The sequence below is a fragment of the Liolophura sinensis genome, chromosome 4 (genome assembly GCF_032854445.1).
Source record: "Liolophura sinensis isolate JHLJ2023 chromosome 4, CUHK_Ljap_v2, whole genome shotgun sequence".
NCBI classification, from domain to species: Eukaryota; Metazoa; Mollusca; class Polyplacophora; order Chitonida; family Chitonidae; genus Liolophura; species Liolophura sinensis.
The window spans coordinates 3,817,506-3,837,786 of NC_088298.1; the positions used below are offsets into that span (position 1 = coordinate 3,817,506).

General features: G+C 39.7%; 2 protein-coding genes across 5 annotated transcripts in view; one reads left to right on the forward strand and one right to left on the reverse strand.

Moving 5' to 3' along the window:
* Window positions 1-378: 378 nt before the first annotated feature.
* LOC135464909 (uncharacterized) lies at window positions 379-5,925 on the reverse strand. The gene is made up of 4 exons (XM_064742479.1): window positions 5,356-5,925; window positions 3,319-3,460; window positions 2,230-2,300; window positions 379-1,168 (listed from the first exon to the last, which is right to left on the reverse strand). The coding sequence occupies exons 1-4, from the start codon at window positions 5,510-5,512 to the stop codon at window positions 609-611; spliced, it is 930 nt and encodes a 309-aa protein (XP_064598549.1). The 5' UTR covers window positions 5,513-5,925; the 3' UTR covers window positions 379-608.
* A 98-nt stretch (window positions 5,926-6,023) lies between these two features.
* Window positions 6,024-20,281, forward strand: part of LOC135464945 (islet cell autoantigen 1-like) — a 33,051-nt gene continuing 18,793 nt past the window's right edge. For all 4 annotated transcript variants that reach the window (XM_064742533.1, XM_064742534.1, XM_064742535.1 and 1 more), the window contains exons 1-6: window positions 6,024-6,074; window positions 10,506-10,618; window positions 16,522-16,699; window positions 17,162-17,234; window positions 18,024-18,147; window positions 19,270-19,468. In XM_064742533.1, the coding sequence (XP_064598603.1) occupies window positions 10,614-10,618; window positions 16,522-16,699; window positions 17,162-17,234; window positions 18,024-18,147; window positions 19,270-19,468 (579 nt within the window). In that variant the 5' untranslated portion in view covers window positions 6,024-6,074; window positions 10,506-10,613. The remainder of the gene's footprint in view (window positions 6,075-10,505; window positions 10,619-16,521; window positions 16,700-17,161; window positions 17,235-18,023; window positions 18,148-19,269; window positions 19,469-20,281) is intronic.

Below are 20,281 nucleotides of genomic sequence, written 5' to 3' on the forward strand. Positions count from 1 at the left end.
ATGCTTGTGGAGTCGATAAGAAAACGTCTTTTAGACATCAACTAAATGCACTTCGTCAACAGATTTCTGCCAACCAGTCCTCAAGAGGACTAAACGGAAAATACAGTTAAAAATTCAGGTAAGCAAAGATAGATGGATTGCTGGAAACTATATTAAAAAGCACTTTTACCCATAGTTTTAGACTTTTTAAAAATGAAAATAAATGCATTTAAATGTGTGGATAGTTATACTAATACGCTTTATTGATCATACCGCCAGGTGCAAGTAATCTGGCGTCATATCATCTTTCTTTTTTTATTCATGTATGCAAGCGAAAGTGTTGCAAACAGTATTTAAGTAATCTTTTACCCGTGGTTAATAAAAGCTATTCCAGCATAGAATTCATTCACGCACTTAATACTCTTTTTAAAAAAAAAAGTGTAAGTAATTTTATGCATAGGCTACGGCTGTCCTGGCTAGAGGACATCGTTTTATTTTTCAACCTTGTTCAGATTTAAACTAAACGTGTGTGAAAATAACATCTAAGAAGAATGGGGCTGCATAACACATATGTCAGCCACCGTGTTCGCTGAAGATTAATTAGCGTACAATCCTTTCCCTTATTACACCTAAATATCTGTAATAAAAAATTCCTGCTCTTTATTGCATACTGGCAAAATGGCTGCTTGTACGGGCCGAGGTACTTTCCCGAGACACGGGAAATCACCAAGAGAAGATAACTCTCCTGACACAGAGGGAGTCAAATGGGGCGGTTTCATGCCGCCAACTTGGTCGCCGTGGCTATTTGGGGAAACAGGAACTTCAGATCCTGACGGCTCCTCATCGTTGAACTTTGGATCTATGTCGGTGATACATGTACTTCCTTCTACTCTGTGAAGAGGGACGATGCTCGAGCTCGAACTGACGGGCATTACCGAATCGTCTTTGTGGCCATGGTCATCTCTGTCGTTATCGCCCGCCATAATTTTCTCGGACGTAAACAAGGGTCTCTTGTCTGCCGGAAGATGAATGAAGGCGTGCTCGATGCTGGGCAGTTCTTGTCCTCGTATTGCGTAGATCGGAAGCTTCCGCTCCCCGAGTCGATGATGTGCCAACATGAATATGTTAATCATATCCATGGCTTCCTGGGCCTCGTACGAACCGTAGAGGCCTTCCCAGACAGCTCGACCTAACAGTGGAAAATAATAATAAAAATAAAAAAAATAATAGTAATAATAATAATAAAAAATGTGCATACATGAAAAACATGAAAACAAATTCCCGCGATAGGTTTATCAAAACAATACATGTAAACCATTTTACTTTAATGTTCTCTTGCTTTTTTCAAACATCCTTTTGCCCTGTCATTAAGATTAAGGCTAAAATATTTTCACAGCGGGGTATCAAGAGGTTGTGAGCTTCCCATCCACGACGTCCACACAATATACAAATTACCACCCAGTGTGACAGACTAGCCAAGATCTAGACCACATTACGCAGTTTAAAATCCGTAGCTTAGTTGGCGTGTTTGGTTAATGAAAGATAGAAAGAAACTCTAAAGTCCAACACCATACACAATGCACATTTTTGTGAACACTTTGTATACCTGACCATTTAACAATGATATATGTGTACATGCATATACACCACCGTTTAATGATTGGAGGTTCCCCCCGAAGTCGGGAGACCCTGGATCAAACCCGATTTGGGTCATCCTCTAAAGACTTTAGAGATGGTACTTCTTGCTGCCTCACTTTGCGCTCAGCACTGAGCGGTTAGAGCAAGGAAACGGGACTGGTTGGCCCGGTGTCAGGATAATGTGACTGGGTGGGGTGTCGTGTCTGGTGCCTTCGCCATGATACTTCAGTGGCGGCAGCACATTGTCGGCATGGACCCGCCCTGCCACAAGAAGAAACATTATATGTGCACACACATAGTGACTCCTCGGCGACATATGACTGAAAGTACGACGTTAAACCGAAAGCAGAAGTCGGGGGGACCCGGGATAAAAGTCGGGAGACCCGGGATGAAACTCGGGTCAGGTCATATCAAAAACTCATGCACTCTAAGGACTCCTTCCTCGTCATATGACTGAAAAATTGTTAAACGACGTTAAACCCTAAGCACTCACTCACTCACTCACTCACTCACTCACTCGAGGCAGGAAAAGAACATATCTTTTCTTCTCATAAATGGTTGTGAGGATTTTGTACAGTTAATATACTATATCTGGATCTATTCGTGACGTACCATCTGGTCCGATACCACTGAAAGAGTCCGTTGCACGATCCCCGTCCCTTCCCTGTTTTGCCCAATCATTTCTGAAAATATAGATACCATTGACGGTTTCCAGTTTACAGACGCAAATATATTACATAGACCCTGCGTGCTTCGGAAACTGAATATTTGTGTTATACTTAGGAATTTCATGAAAATAAATATTTAGAGCTTTAGTTTTCCATTTTCCCATTTAATTACAACACTTCTCAATAGACATCTCTAGACTTTCGGTAGCTTCGTTTCAAGGGGAAACTGTGTACCAATTAAATAAGCCTGGCGTACCGCAGAACTGTTTGCTTCAGCCAAGTTTGTTCGTGGCAAACGGCGTAAGCAGACATAGCTTTCGTGCGCGGTCAACTTGGCCATTCCTGCAGGTGACAACGGCAACTATTTATCATATTCGCCTCGGTATACAGCAGAAACTAACTCATTGCATGGGATTTACTAATTTCACTTTTAGGTTGAAGAAAGATTAAAGCCCATGCAGCGCACAGTTATTCATGGTTCTCTCAAGCAAAATGTCCCGTACACCGCCCTCTCGTTGCGTGCACATGGAGGTCATCTGCTGAGCATTCAGGATTAAGCTCATCTGCTAGCCCTCGTGTGCGCCTAGCTTAAGGGCTGTTTCCAACTATCCAATGGATCCAAATGTTGGAGATCGCGTACATCGAATGCTTTGAAAACGATTGATTTATTTGCTATTAAAAGTTATTAAGTGATTGAAGGATGTCTGCAGCTTTTGTTTGTTTTAATGGAAAATATGCGCCATTATGTGACTGGAAATAGCGCAACGAGAATTAAAAAGCTGTTTTAGACAAAGGTACACCAGATTAGCCTCCATATTAGTCACTGAATTGTCATTATGGCGCGAGGTTTCATTCGCTCCGCCCAACATGTCATCATGAATACAGCATTCAGGATTAAGAACTAAGGAATTTAAGCCTGTGATTGGCTGCAAACACTATATCAACCGCTAATCCGTCTCCTAGAAACTGTTTATGCTAAACCAAAAGACAAAAATACACTAAAAAGGAATCAATCGGTGGATGTATGACTTACAAGGCTTTCTTATACGAAGTCATGTACCAGCCAACGCCCACAACAACCAGCAAGAAGATGATGCACAGTACAGGAACCACGCCCACAACAATTGACAGGTCGTCACTCAGACATGACGAGGCGCACAGGTCAGGGGTTATGTCTGGAATAATGACGTATATCCTTAGTTTAGGTCAGCTTTTGTCACCTCGCTAACTGAAACTAATTCTGTGAATAAACTTCCCATATAAGCAAACTCTAGTTTCTTGAAGAAGCTTTGTCGGGGAATAGATGATGATCTAGATGATGATTAATGTTTCATTTATAGTTGTTGCCTACAGCAAATAGGGTTTAAAGAATTAGTCAACTTCAAAGTCTTAAATACCTTTTAAAAGAAAGGTTAAAGGATTAGTGTCCAGATTTATCATTTTTGCATACCTGTATATATTGTTAAATTGAGCACCAACAAATATTGAAAAAGGGTGCAATAATCTGAGTAATATGGCACTTAAAATCAGACAATGAAACTAGTTTTATGCATTTTTCCGCAAACACTCGTTAGCCTCAGCCGAATCACGTCATATAAGTCCAACCTTTACCAGCTGTCCTCTGTACACTAACGCAGACGTCCACATCGTACATATACTTATACTGCACACGACTGTAGGCCTCTATATGCCTAGGCTGTTCGGAAGTAGCCAGCGCACATGGGTATGAATTTAGAATCCCTCGGTGAATAGAATGATATTTATTGTGAAGCGGATAGAAAGAAAGAATAGTAAATTAACATAAAATTATAAGATAAACACACGACACGTATAGTGTAACACGGGGTAAAACTATATAGCTTCCCAGACCATATTGTCAGGTCCTAATGGAAATGATTGGACAAAGATCAAATTCAGTGTCCAAAAACTCTGTATCTGAAGTCTGGCTAGAGATATCAGTGTCATAAATCCGAACGTCAACGTCGTCCACTATGGGTTCAAATTAATACGGCCGTATGATTGCTTCTGTGTAGCTAGAACCCATCTAGAAAATGACATCGTTTTGATACGATTTCCCATGTTATACAGACCAGCTAGACTCGGTTGGTCATTTATGAAGCCATCCGCTGAGCTCTACCAGGCGGCGGGCGGCTGGCTGGAGACCGGCTATAGGGCAGTAGATCTATTGCTTTCGGTGGATTTAAAGTCATTATTAGCATACGTTTCTCAGAAGGGCTTCCGGTAATAATAGTGTTTTAAGAGGTTATAATCTTTATAGTTAGGACCAGGAGTTAGAATCTAGACACCAATCCTTTAACTGATTAGTATCTGATAATCTGGATTGCTACACGCATGCATGACGTTGACAAATGAAACAGTGCCCGGATAGTTGACTTCACCATTGACCAAACTGACAAAGAACGTAAACAGATATATTGCAATATGAATGACATTTTGTGGCAACATCAATTAAACACCGGTAATTCCACGCACGTTTCGTCAAAACACACAAAACCTTTCATTTATTCATTCATATATAGTATATCCTATTTTTTTATTTTATCATTTTTGGGGGTTTTGTTTTGGTTTGTGGGAATATGGCTTGACTAGGTAGAATCTGCATATGTGGTGGCAAGCAAGTTCTTCAGAAACAAAACGACAGGTCAAAATTTCTATACTCAATTCCTGAACACCTTGTTCATGTACATATCTTGTACTAAATGTAAATTGTGAAGACATTATTATTGCCATTTATGAAGTGTGCAAATCAGATTTACGGCAACAGACTTTTGGTAAAAAGAATCCATTATTAATTCCATCCACAATATCGACAAATATCACTGGTTAACTCTTTGTTTCAACAGACATGCGTCTCGCTGCCAGAAGGGCCAATCATCCAGCCGTATTATTATCATTATTATTAACACATTTATTATAGCACGTAGAGAGGAGGCTAACAGTAAGCACAGGAAGCTCAGCACAGTGATGAAATCGTTAGCATTGTCTAAATACAAATTTATGCAAATACCCGGTATATGTGCCGGACGGACTTCGTTGAGTTTGATTTTACCTGTTACAATGCCCAGTGTAGTCATTTGTGTGGTCGTAATATCTTCAACTTCTGATTCTGCCAATTGTTGCGTTAAAGTCTGTGTCACAAAATAACACAAAAAAATTGTTCCTGGTAAACGATAGGCTACCGTGGACAACATGTCGCTGCTTTGCATGCGTGACGTCACGAAATCATGTGACCCTCAAAACTCAAACGCAACTTCTTACAACTGTGTCTTGTTAGCGTTCGAAATTTTCCCTTCACTCTTTTGTTTTATGGACCATACAGGCGTCTGTTTTCTTCTACTTTACAGATACAAGTTAAGTGATTTTCAATTCAACTTTCCAGTAAGCAAAATGCCAAAACTGTCTCAGATAAAGTAAAAATAACAGAGCGTTTCTATCACAGCCCACAGGCTGTACACATTAAAACCGTCCTTTGACCAAAAAACCCCGATTTCGTAATCACCGAGTTCACATCAGTAATCATACTCATTTTTTTGTTAACCGAAAAGTCACGGGATCTGTACAGTTTTGAACAGACAGATGCCATCCGATGTCGGTGAAGCGCTCAAACGCGTCCCCTACCGTATAACATTCAGTCTCCTGTGAAAGGAGGTTATTTTAGCCTACGTGCCAAAAATAGCTTCGGCAAATTCCGTGAACGGAAACATGCGAGGCCAACGTCACAACATGGTGGACAGGACGGGATGATGCTGGAAATTAATGCTGCTGCGAGTAAGAATTTGTTATATTATTTCCCTGTACTGTTTCCAACCATAATCAGAGATGCATTTATGACGAGTACATTTCAACAGAATCCTTGTACAGATAATTTGTGTCTCGGTTTTCTCGTTACAAAGTCGACAACAGATGCCATTCGCTGCTCACGAATGCGTCGGTGTCTTTTGCTGGTGTGTCAGCTGTCAATGTCGACACTAAAGAAATAGGCGAAAGTTGGAGGAATCATTGAAATACGCCCCAAATTAAACAAGTGTTGAACTATTCCACCTAGATATAGCTTGTCTTGTACAGTATGCGAGAGAGGACAGGAAGCCATGTTCACTAAATGTCATAAGATTTAAATTTAAGATAAAATTGATTGACTGCCAGCATTGTTTACTGATAGCATCATGCCATTTCCAAACCAGTAACTTGGGTACTGGATTGATAATTGTTCAGTGTTCATTTTCTCTATAGAAAAATTGATTCTACTGTCATGTTCATTTGTATATGGTAAAATATTGGTAAGAGGTCTGTGCTTATCATTGCAAAAGGTTTATTATTAATTTGATCAGTGTTTAATGATGCAAGCAAGAATTTTCCCCATGTAATATGGCAGTATTGCAGGGTTTTTGTTTTCATGAAATGGAAGAGCCTAGCATGCATGTAAACAGTGTTCCTTGATCAGTGTCCATACCTGACTAGTCAGTATGTGTAATTGTGGAATGTAACTCTCTTTATCGAGCAACACATTGTTGGGAGAGTTACGGGGAATAATTATTTCCAATGGTTTGGAGCGAAGGTAAGTCACATTTACTGCATCTTGACACAAATATTAAATCTTCTTTAGCGTAAATTGATGCCAACCGAGTGGTTCCCATAACCAACTAACCTGTTCTGAGTCTTGCCGAGCCAAAAATGATCCATGACAACGGCACAAATTCACAACATATAAACATTTTCAGACACTACATCCGCTGTGGCGGTAAGCCATCTGTCTCCATTTTGATCATTTGCGAGAATGAACGAGACTGAAGTGATTAGCGGCATCTGACAACAGGGAGAAAGAACCAGCCAAATGTACGACTAGACTTGTCTAGTGTTACTATAGCGATTGCCATAGGTATTATCTCCCTTTAACGACCTTATTTTTTTCTGCGCTCACGTCGATCACATGACTTGTGTGTACGACTGTGAGAACAAGATGAGGACAGTGGGTGTTGTGTCTGACTGTGTATTTATTTTGTGAATTTTTGCAGTTCTTCAGTGAGACTCGGAACAGCTTAGTTGATTATGGAGACCATTTGGTTGACATCGATTTACGCTAGGGAAGACTTAATGTGCATGTGAAGATGCGGTAAATGTGGCTTACTGTCGATCCGACACATTAGAAGCAGAAATTCTGAGTAACTCTCCCAACACTTCGTGTATATATATATGTATATATATATATATATATATATATATATATATATATATATATATTATTTTAAAATTCTGAAGTTCATTGTAATACTGAATCCTTCCAGGTCTCTGAAAAATGTAGTATGGAATTTCCCCAACATTAGGTTAAGCAAAATTTTGTGCGGTCAGGCATGGCCACAAACCAGCGTCAGTTATCAGTTATCAAATATGTCGAGGTGGTCAGTATAGCAGGTGGCTTAGAGCATCACCAAAGAATCTCAGGAAGGCATGACAGGGAAGTAACCGATCGATCTTCTGCTTCCGAAATATTGACAAACAAACATATAAGGAACATAAGTGTTTTGGGAATTTAAGGCCATGGAGACGTATTTGATGGGTAATTTTTGCCTGTCATAAAGTCATTACAAACGGCCACGGATTGCACTGGTTTTGATCTATCTTTGGTTGAACAAAATTTTTGCCAAACCTAGCGTCTGAACAGTCTCAGACTATCAAAATGTAGGATGGATTTCACACTCCCACCTTACCACTCATGGCAATCAAACTCACCTCATGTGATCACTTCTTTGTTGGGCCACTGTGGCCAAGGTGGTTTGTATACCACTGCGGTGCAGTGACCAATGTTTTCACTGTGAGTTCAAGTCTAGCTCATGCTGGCTTTGTCTTTGGTCTTACATGTGAAGGTCTGCCAACAACCTGCGGATGGTCATGGGTTTTCCCCAGGGTTCTGTCTGTCTTCCTCCCTCAATAATGCTGGCTGATGTCATATATGTGAAATGTATTTGAGTATGCCATGAAACACCATTCAAATAAATAAATCTGTAAATCCCCTCTTTGTTATTTTCCAGTTGAATCTTGAATACTGTTGTCCTAATTTACTACCCTCACAGATGAAACTAATGGACTTGCTTTCTTGTGATCACATCAACTGTAAGAACTTTGAACGTACGAAAGAGCCAGACTACCTAGTCTACCTAAAATGTAACCTAGGTCTAACACCCTGAAAATTATGACACCAATATTTTCATTACTATCTGTCAGCACGACTTCAGTCTTCATCATCTACCTCAGTGTGGGAAAATATCTGAAATATGAGAAGGGGATGGATTTAGAATTACAATTAATGTCCGGAGAAATAGGCCCATTTTGGGGGACTACATACCTGACAAACTTCTTAATTTATACCTACAGCTGAAATAAAGTCTGAATCAAAGCTAGGATTTATTCATTTATTTATTTATTTGATTGGTGTTTTACGCCATACTCAAGAATGTTTCACTTATATGACAGCGGCCAGCATTGTGGTGGGAGGAAAACGGGCAGAGCGCAGGGGAAACCCACAACCATCCACAGGTCCGCAGGGTGAGAGACTCCAGGGTCAAAACTAGGAGGCTTGTCACATAAGTACATATGCCTGTTGAGGTGCATTGCTATTTGAGTGCATGTGTGAATGTAGGAGACAAGTTTGTGCATATTGGATATTTGCATCTCCTTCCATTCTAGGTGACGTCATGTGGTCACAGAAAGATTGAATATACAGAATGTAACTAATCTGTGTGACTTTCCATTGACTTGTTTGCAATATAAATAATGAATTTTTAATAAACCAAAAATTTTTTGATGAACAAAAACATGAGAATTTCACAGGAGAGGAAAGTTAGAACTTTATAATATGGACGGTACAAAGACCACATCGCATTTCGTTTAACAGAAAGCAACAGTTGGTGTTCCAGCTGAGTGAGCCTGTGTAGATGTACAGGGTTTCAGGGAGAGAATTTAACCATGCGTAAATTACATCTAAGTGTTAAGACTCCGCTGTATATTTGTGGCTTCTGGGGCGCATGGACTACATGGAGCATGACACGGTACAGATTGTATGGCTATGTAAACACCTCTGTCACAAGTCTCATGTTCCATTGGTGTGATCAGTCTGGTACTAGTTATCCTGAAGCATGTTTAAAGTTCAGGTTTTTGATGTGAATCTAAAAGTTATCAGAGTAAATATATGGTAGGGGTTGACAGTTTTGATATTTTGAGCTCCTCAGAGGGAGGACCTCAACAAAAACTAAGGTCAACCAGTATGTTTTAATGGTATGAAATGTATTAGGTTTTCTTTATGATCATACATTTTGACCCCTGCATGGCGATCATTGTGTGACATTTTTGTACCCGTTGTATGCAGTTCAGCGTATGTTCAGTACTAAACTGGACAGTCCAGAATTGGGTCATTGGGTTTTGAAAACAATACTCGGATGATGGTGCTCATGTTGAGTCGTTGGTTCATTGAAAGTCATATTTTATTCCACAAATATGCAGTGGGAAATTTATAACTTGCCAAAAGATTGTTGGTTTACCCTCAGCTGCTAAACGATCTGTTTTCTCCACATCATCTTTCTGTCAAATTCTTTTGTTATGGGTAATTTTGCTTATTTTTTATAAACTACTACCCTATAAACAAGCATCTGGGCTACTACAACCCAAAAAGGAACTTTAAGTACCGGTAATTCTAGATGCTAGATTGATTTGGGGCGACCATGACTGAGAGGGTTAGCACACCAGCAAGGCACAATGACCCAGGAGCCTTTCACCAATACGGTCACTGTGAGTTCAAGTCCAGCCTGCAGATGGTCATGGGTTTCCCCCGAGCACTGCCAGGTTTCCTCCCACCATAATGGTGGCAGCCAGTGTATAAAGTGAAATACTCCTGAGTAACACTGATCAAATAAACAAATAAATAAGATCCTAGATTGTTTTTTGACACCTTTAGGAATTTTGAAAATATTTGTAGTCTGCACAGTAGTATGGAAAATTTTTCTGGTTGGTCCAGGGATTTTAGCCAGAAATTCTTTGGAGTCAGTTTAACTCAGGTTGATATTATTACCATACATGTAATTAAGACCACAAGGGCTTTTATTCCGATTATGGAATAATTGTTTCTTTAATTGAGGTGTATAGTTTGAACGATTGTCGAGCGAGCAAGCTTGTACTAAAGTCAGTTGTATTGTATTATTTTCTCTGCAGGTAATGCCTTGTGAAGATCCCATCCATTACTGTTGTTGTTGTTGAAGTGAGAAGCAGTGAAGCCAGCAGTCTTCAGGCTTATAGTACAGATTTGGAGATCCTTTCAAAATGTCGTAAGTACATACACGTACATATATAAGGCTGTGATAACTTATTACCTGATTAAGTATTAACCTTTTTGATCAGATATATGTATATGATCAAACAAACAATGTCAGCATTTCGTATTGCAGAGACCCTGCAGAGGGAGAGAGAGACCACTCAGCAAAAATTGAGGTTGCCCAATATGGTGTAAAGGCGTTTACCATAATTATTTTGACCTTTTCAGCGACCTCTACGACAAATATATTCGCAGAGATATACGGGGTATATGGAAAAAATTTGCACAGTTTTATGAAGCTTGCATCTTTAATGACACAGAAAGATCATTTTTAGCGTCATTTTCGTAATAATTGCATGGATAAATTCCCCTAGCAGAATTGCTTTAGAGATCGAAAGGGTCGAAGATTTAGTACATGTGTGTGAAACAATAGATATTTCCATGATGGTACGTCATTCTTGTGTGTGATGACCTGGGCTCAGTTTGAGGTCATCGTTTTTATTTTGAACTCGTAAAAATGATTGGGGGCCTCTGTGGCTCAGTCGGTTAGCGTGCTATCGCAGCGTAATGACCCAGGAGCCTCTCACCAATGCGGTCGCTGTGAGGTCAAGTCCAGCTCATGCTGGCTTCCTCTCCGGCCGTAAGTGGGAAGGTCTGCCGGCAACCTGCGGATGGTCGTGGGTTTCCCCCGGGCTCTGGCCGGTTTCCACCCACCATAATGCTGGCCGCCGTCGTATAAGTGAAATCAAACATCAATCAAATAAATAAATAAATAAAAATGATTGAGTGACTACACATTTTGACCCCTGCATTGTAAATGAAATACGCAGAAGTGTCATCAGAAATGCCATGGCCGTACCATTCTTCATCCAAAAAAAGAAAGAAAAAAAAAAGTAAGAAATAATTCAAAAGTAAAGTTGAACCTATTTAATGGCGAACCAACACATGTGCACTGTAGACTGTTAAGCACATAAAAAGCTACCATGGATCTATGTGAAGAATAAAACCCCTGTAAAACGATTTCAGGGCATCTTCACTCGTCTAGCATCCCAAAGCTTCTGGGGCCTAGACAGCCCCTGGACCCTCGCTTTTTGTGCTGGGATAGTCAACTGATGGCCGTACCACTTTTCAAATTACTTCCGACACACTTGCCCAGGGCTCAGGTGTGATGCTGAAATTGTACTAAATTGTAGCATAATTTGTGTGACGGAATTGTGGTCTAATAGATAGTAACAGTTTTATGTTAAAAGAATTTAAGCTGCGTCTTTTAGAATATAAATATTCCAAATTCCTCAACTTTTCCACATATGAAAGAGCTAACATTCGGTGCAACTTTTACACATTTAAAATTTGATTTTGGAGACAAACCTACATTGGTTGGATTGGCCAATTTTTAAGCTTCACAAAAAATATAATTTTATCAGTCTACACAGCATAATGCCTTAAGAATATGCTTGAATAAACACCTGGCAAATGTGTGAAAAGGTTGACGAGTTACAGTCTTAATGATTTATCATGTCACGATAACTTTTCTTTACGGCTCCAAATACCCTATTTAATGTTTGAATAGCTTGCCTACACAGTACTGACATAGCTTATGTCACACCCTGAGTGCTGGAAAGTAATTTTAGCAACATGTTAGGGGTGGTGTCTCAAAAAGTGCTGCATGTGTTGTGCTGAGGTTTTGCAAACATGTTATGTAGAGCGCAGTAACAAGTTAGAGATGCTGTGTGCGTATTATATACCGTAAATTACAAAATTCATGACTTTGTGTATTGTGGATCAGAATTAATGAAAAGGTAACTGTTAGGGGTGGTGCCTCAAAAAGTAGTGCATATATTGAGGTGAGTTTTGTACAGCACAAGAACACAAGGGGAGTGTTCCATCATCAGGGAGTGTTCCATCATCAATGTGCTGTGTGCATGTTAACCATTGTAAATTACCATATTCATGAGGTCTGTAATTTATATATACGTAGTGTTGGATAAATTTTTCTACTTACCTTTACTTATAAAATACTAATCACATGAAAGCAATAAGAGCCCGTTTTCAATATTTGCTATAGCATTCAGGATGATGCTCTATCTGACATGTTTACTGTCCGATATCATTAAAATGCGTGCTAGAAATTTAGATGTATTGAAGTCAGTAAGCACAGGCACCCACCTGGAAGTTTCATTCTTATCTCTCTTACCCCCACCCCACTCAACTACACCCAACATCCCCGCCCCCACCACCCCCGCCCCCACCTATCACCCATCATGCCCCATTATCCAACCCCAAGCCTCATATCATTACAGCCCCATACTGTGACCATATATATGTGTATTATCCCATTCATTATCTGTTTTCATTTTAAAAAAAAAAAAAAAAACTAGTATTGAGCTCAGTCTATACATTAAAATCTGTTACACAGCTCACCTAGGTTAATGACTCAGGAATCAGACAAAAAGCAGGAAACCAGCATATACCAGGCTGACATTCCATGTCGACATCTGTTGGAAATACTGTTTATTTATTTTATGGGTTTTTTAACACCATGTTTGAAATAGTAGTGAGTCAGTGTGGTAGTCTACATGTGTATGCGTTGGAAGGAAACCGCACCTGGTTTGTTAGCATATTACCTTGTTTTGTCTGTTTGCTTGGGATTTAACATGATATCACAATCATTAGCTAGAAATTAAAAGGGGCAGGCTACAAAGGTACATCCCTCCAAAAAAGGGTCAGGGTGGCAATTTCTGCTGTTCATCTATCAAAATTGTTCCAGACTACAAAGGGGCAGGGTGCAGTACTCTTTTAGAGAAAGCCTACATGTAAGTAGAGGGTTTGTACCAAGTGACACATGTATAGTGCTACCTCACTGTAATACCACGCCAAAAACCCCAGACTTAATCACATACCTATAATCAGATTCAGATTATTCTCAAACATGGCCCTGTTGCACTAAATGCTAAATATAAAAATTGCCAATATTTAAGTGTTTGTGACCAGGCTGAATTGAACTGTGTTCTGCTGCTTAAAGGGCAGGCCCTCTAAGACACACAAGCATACATGCTGCGTAACATATCGGTAGTTTGTGAAGTCACAACCCACCCACTCACACTTTTATATTATTCCAGGGCAGTATACTAATTTGGGCACTCGTTCAGTAGGTTAATTTTAGCTAAATTACAGTACCTTCAGATTTTAAGAAACCGGACAATTAATGTCTTGTATACCAAATTGTAGTGTCAAAATTTCTTATATGTTTTTGAACGATGAATACATTTGAATTTAGGGAATTGATTTGAACATTTAAGTTCCATTCATCAGGCCCCAGTTGTTCAAAAATTTATTAGCATTTACGCCCGTTGTGAACTTCAGTCTGGACTAAAGTGCAATTAATTTTGTATTATGTTGAGGCTGGTAATGAGATTTAATCCTGACTTTACTTTTAGTACACTTTTGAACAACCATCCACTGGTAATGTTTTCCATAATTTGACCCTTTTTATGGTGTGTTGAAATTTGGACATCTCAAAAGGGTATCGAAATGCATTTGTATTTCGCCATGGTATTCCATAACAACAACAACAACATTACTTTACTCAAGCTCCTGGATACACGTCCAGCCTAAATTCACAGCTCTGTTAGCTACACAAGGGATTTGTTCCTGTCTGTCCCATGAGTAATGGTAACACCTTTACAGAACAGTTACCTGTCCTCTGATACAGGTTGTATGATGGCGTGTCTGAAGCATGACTCTGAGTTCTCAGGTCAACAGAACTGTATCAGTCAGACCAACAGAACAGTTACCTATCCTCTGATACAGGTTGTATGATGGCGTGTCTGAAGCATGACTCTGAGTTCTCAGGTCAACAGAACTGTATCAGTCAGACCAACAGAACAGTTACCTGTCCTCTGATACAGGTTGTATGATGGCGTGTCTGAAGCATGACTGAGTTCTCAGGTCAACAGAACTGTATCAGTCAGACCAACAGAACAGTTACCTGTCCTCTGATACAGGTTGTATGATGGCGTGTCTGAAGCATGACTCTGAGTTCTCAGGTCAACAGAACTGTATCAGTCAGACCAACAGAGCAACTTTAATATTGATCAAATTGTACGTCAAGTATGGTATTTGCATCCCTTAACTAATAACAACATTACAGCACAGGTACTCCATAGGTAGCCTGTCTAAAATCACAGGTCTGCTGTAGTCAGTGTCAGGCCCTAGCCCCTCCTATACTTCATGCCAGAACATCTGTGCCCTGTGCCTACCATGCTGGCTAGACAGACTGTCACACAGCTGTTACACTTCTCTCCCCCCCCCCCCCCCCCAAAATCAAACAACTGGATGATTACCCCATCCACAACACGGCTACCCTTCACTTGAAGCATGTGAAACAGTGGTAGCAGTACCAGTCGTAATGATCAGAATAGCTTTACCTGCCAGATAGGTATTTACTACACCTGTACATGCAGGTGTGTACTATGGTTTTTTACCTGTTTTCATACCTGGGCTGATTGGAAACTAACTGTGCCAAAGTGGAGGAGATGAGGTGTGTAATTAACTGTTGTGTTTCCTTCACGTTTTCATTACTATTAATTAAATGGAGACATTGCTAATATGATTAGTCTGTTGATACTCTTAAATGGGATTAAATGGGATTACCTCTTTAACCTTCTGCTCTTTTCTGCCAATTCATATACATGTACTCATGTACATTGAAGTTTACAACATTAAAGACCACATGTGGGAATTTTCAGTTTTACTCACACCTGCATGCTTTATTCCCATGGACTTGAAGGTGAAAATATTGTCTAAAATAACATTGGAAAAACTGTGCTTCATAAGTTCAAAACTAGCCGTTGCTGACATTCACAAATTTTTGTTGATATGTTGCTGATATGTTGATACACTATACATGTAATTTCCAAGTTGTTATCAGCTGCTGCTCTCAGAATATCTTCAAATGTTGTTGATCCCCTTGCCGTGTTATCTTTCTTCTCGTCATTTGCTAAACATTGCTTCACAGGAGTGAAGTGTCGAATGAGCAAGGTCATAGATATGGACACGCTAAAGGAGGAAGGAAAATACAATATAAGGTTATTCTCTGTTGATAAGACTGACAACGAAATGCTAATGCTAAGGTGTTGCACACATATTCAGTGTTGTTATGAGAAGGTCGTATAAACAATTGTCTACATGAAAAGCCTAATCAGCATTTCAACAATCTCGCAAGTTCAAAATGGTTTAGGTGAGGTATGATGGGAGGCTGAAAGACATGGTTTACTGTAGCTTCTAACAGCTCTCTTGCCAAAACCAATGTGAAATGGCAACACTTCTTAAATGCTGACTCAGCTTAAATGTTTACTGATCATGGATTTACTGCCTTATAAGGCAAGATGAGTGCCTTGATAGGTCTACCAGCAGCCTTTGGATGGTTGTGGGCTTTCTCCAGGCTCTGCCCGGTTTCCTCCCGCCATCATATAAGTGAAATATTCTTGACTACAGCGTAAAACAACAATGAAATGAAATAAATAAATAAGTTTATTTGAACTCTAGATATGATGGTCAGTGGTAAGTTATTTATTTTTAACTCAGTTTGAATGAGGTATGGGTTCTGTCCCCAGCTTGGATGGGAAATTCATGCATTCTACCACTCAAACCGTTTATTGGTTTATAGAGACGCTAAGGTGTTAATCACGTTTGTGTGGCAGCTTGCTTGCTTTAACCTTTATTGAAGACAGCTTCCCTTTTACCAATATTACATGCATATCTGTACATTACGTGGGAATGTTCATCAGTAACTTGCCAAAGGTTGGTGGTTTCTTCCACCCATAAAACTGACCCCTATCAGATGAGTGAAATATTCTTAAGTATGACATTAAACTGCAGTCGAATAAATAAATGAATATTACCTGGGTGTTACAGGAACAGGGGCTATTCTGGCAACATGTATGACAGGTACGTCGAACAGACGGAAACGTCGACCCTCCACCGCATGAAAGAGACGTACTGGACCACAAAACAGGCGGTGATAAAAAAGCTCGGGAAGAAAGAAGACGAACATGTGGTCGCATCTGACTCTCAACTAGACTCCAAGTTAGAAGTAAGTGAAGTCTGAATTGAGTGGAGAGCTTGAATCAAGGCTGCCCAGCTCTTGGACTATCTCCCCAGGTCTTAATCTGGATCCAGAGGGAAAAGCTTCATATAGAAATGTACCAAAATGTTAATTCCAGTTCTGGTTAAAAACTGTCTTTTGTTTGTCTTGCAAATCACGACTTCTTGAAAAAAGGTTAATAATTTTCTTTTCATGTTGAGCCTGAATACATGAATATATTCTTCTGTTCTGAGGTTTAAATAAAAAAAATACCATGTTTTGAATCTGTTTCTAACTCCTTTGACAAGCTACTAATTTGCTTTTGATTTGTGTCATTGTGTCTTGAAAATATGTATAGTGTATGTAAAATTTGCTGCATGAAAATTCCAAAAGATCCCTTAAGTTAAAATTTAAGATATGTATGATCAAATAAATGCTAATGTGACATTGTATGGATGTTTTTGTCCACAGGTATTTAAAGCTATTCAGAAATCTAGCATGGATTTGCTGAGGGTCATAGAGCGATATCAAGACAGATTATGTGGTGAGAAAAAATACAAAATAGCAAAATTTTACTCCGGTGAATATTGTATTAGGAATGTACCCAAAACGAGTTACGATGTAGCTTGTCTTCCCTGAATTTACTGTGGTGAATGACATGTGGAGAACATATCCCAAATTTTAAACAGTTTGTCTCATGCTGGGCTTCCTCTCCGGCTATACATGGGAAGGTTGGGCAGCAACCTGCATGTGGTCGTTGGTTTACCCTGGGCTTTGCCTGGTTTTCTCTCACCATAATGCTGGGCGCACACCAATGAAACAAATAAATTAATCGAACAGTTTGTCTGTTGTAAATGGACATGTGAATAAAATTTTAGAATTTACAATTCTATGCTTGCCCCAATAGCACAGTAACTTCGGTAAGGGGTCTTAGTTAAGCAGCACTAGATAAAAGAGCGGTGGAAATCCGTCCTGCAACAAGGAGTCACATTACATGCACTATAAGAATTCCTTCGTCGTCATATGACTGAAAAATTGTTAAGTTCGATGTTAAGGCCTAAGCACTCACTCAGTCACTTTACATTTCTTGTACCAGAAATATCAGTGGAATGTGCACTAATATAAAATATTTCCTCTTCGGCCGTAAGTGGGAAGGTCTTCAGCAACCTGCGGATGGTCGTGGCTTTCCCCCGGGCTCTGCCCGGTTTCCATCCATCATAATGCTGGCCACCGTCGTATATGTGAAATATTCTTGAGTACGGCGTAAAACACCAATCAAATAAATAAATAAATAAATCATATAAAATATTATTTTCTCTTTATTCTATTTAAGCCATTGCTCAAGAAGAAAATGCTATGGGCAGATTTTTGAAAACTCAGACGTCACACGACAAAACTCGGGCGGGTAAAATGATGGCAGCCGTGGGCAAGTCACAAAGCTTTTCAGCTCAGCAAAGGTAAGAATTTGGCGTGCTTTTTTTGTTTTGGAGGTACAAGTGGAGAGACCTAGAAGTATAAAGAATATGATAATAAATTACAGTTATGTGAAATGGGCTCATTTCTTTAGACTGTCACCCTCGCTGTAGAGTGGCAGCCCCCCTGTTTCTTCAGGATATGTGCGGATTTCTCAGGATGTATGTGGATGCGGATTTCTCAGGATATATGCAGATTTCTCAGGATGTGTATGAATTTCTCAGGATTTCTCAGGATGTGTGTGGATTTCTCAGGATGTGTATTAATTTCTCAGGATGTGTATGAATTTCTCAGGATGTGTGTGGATTTCTCAGGATGTGTGTGGATTTCTTAGGATTTCCCAGGATATATGCAGATTTCTCAGGATGTGTATGAATTTCTCAGGATGTGTGTGGAATTCTAAGGATATGTGCAGATTACTCAGGGTGTGGATTTCTTCACCCACGTGACAGCAATCCTCAGTACAGCTTTAAAACCTGTACAAATAGATAAAGAAGTTAAATGGATAAATAATGTATTTTCCCTAATAATTTTGTGGAAGAATTCTATTTTTACAGACAAATAACATCCACAGGTTATTATTTCTGGTGTTCATTTTTGTCCAGTGGGATATTATCCTACCTTCCAAACATCTTTATAAAACACCTTTCAAGATGAATAAATTCTAAGAATCAGGCCAAGCAAGTAACTTTTAGGGATGCAAGATGTGAAGCTATGGAAATTACAATCAACGTAGCCATTTGGTTTACGCTATTGCGCAGAAGGTCATCGGCTCATAGGTCAAATTTTAAGGGCAAATACTGAAACTCAATAAATGAAATATATTTTCAAGTATATTCTTAAGACATTATAGTCTGTGATGAGTGATAAAATTTTACTTTTTGTGAAGCCCAGAAATGGGCCAATCTAGCATAAATTACACTGAAAGCTGCTCTCTTATGTGCAAAAAGGTTGAGGAGTTAGGGAAACATGCCATAGGTCCGTGGTTTACCCTAGACACTTTGTTTCCTCCATGCATAATGCTAACCACTATTGCATAAGTGAAAAATTCTTGCGTATGCTGATCCACAGCAGTCAAAACAATAAAAAATTAATAAATATTTCAGACTGGCTCTGCGGGTTCCTCTAGTGCGTTTGTACCAGGAAGTGGAAACTTTCCGTTATCGCGCTATTTCTGACACCCTGATGACCGTGAATCGAATGGAGAGTGCCAGGACAGAGTACAGAGGCGCCCTCTTGTGGATGAAGGCGGTATCAGAAGAGCTTGACCCTGACACGTTTAAACAGTTGGAAAAATTCAGAAAAGTGAGTAATTCAGATGAATGATCCATGAAAGAATGTCCGAAGAAAAAATGTTTTTGGCATTAATCAAATTTTGCCCTGTATATTCCTCCATCCTGCGGCCAATATCATGCGTTAGTTGACTAGGTTATCTCCCTTTCTTTAATTGTGAAAGCAGTGATGGTGCTGAAGTGGTTCGCCAGTACTTCAGCCTTCTGCGCTGAGCGAGTGGGTCTTTTTCAGGATAAATTCCATACACTGATGCTGCACCTAATACGAGGGTTACTAACAACATAGATTTTCATATCCTGTCACGGAGCAACTGTGACACGGTAGAAGAATTGTCCCTCAGTGTAGGGAGAAAGTGGTGTGTGGGTAATGGGAAGGAGGCAGATTTTCTTATGCCATAAGGTGACGGCTTACTTGCCTTCTGTAAGTCGTCTCAGTGAAGCAGCACTAAATAAAAGAGCGGTGGAAATCCGTCCTGCAACAAGGAGGCACATTACATGTACATGCACCCTAATGATTCCTTCGTCGTCATATGACTGAAAAATTGTTGAGTACGTTAAACCCCAAGCACTCACTCACTCATTGTATCATCATACTGTGTTTAATGTGACATCGTGATAAGCTAGGAAAGGAACATTTGGCATCTGTTAAGTGAAGTCAAGGTCCTGCAGCCGGGCGTTTTACAGGACTGTCCCCATTGGTTCCACAGAATTTAAAGATCAGGAATCTGCATTCTTGCATGCCGAGTTTCCTCCCACCATAATCACGGCAATATTTTTGAGTATGGCGTAAAAGACCAATCAGATATATCAGAGTTCTTGCTGTTTT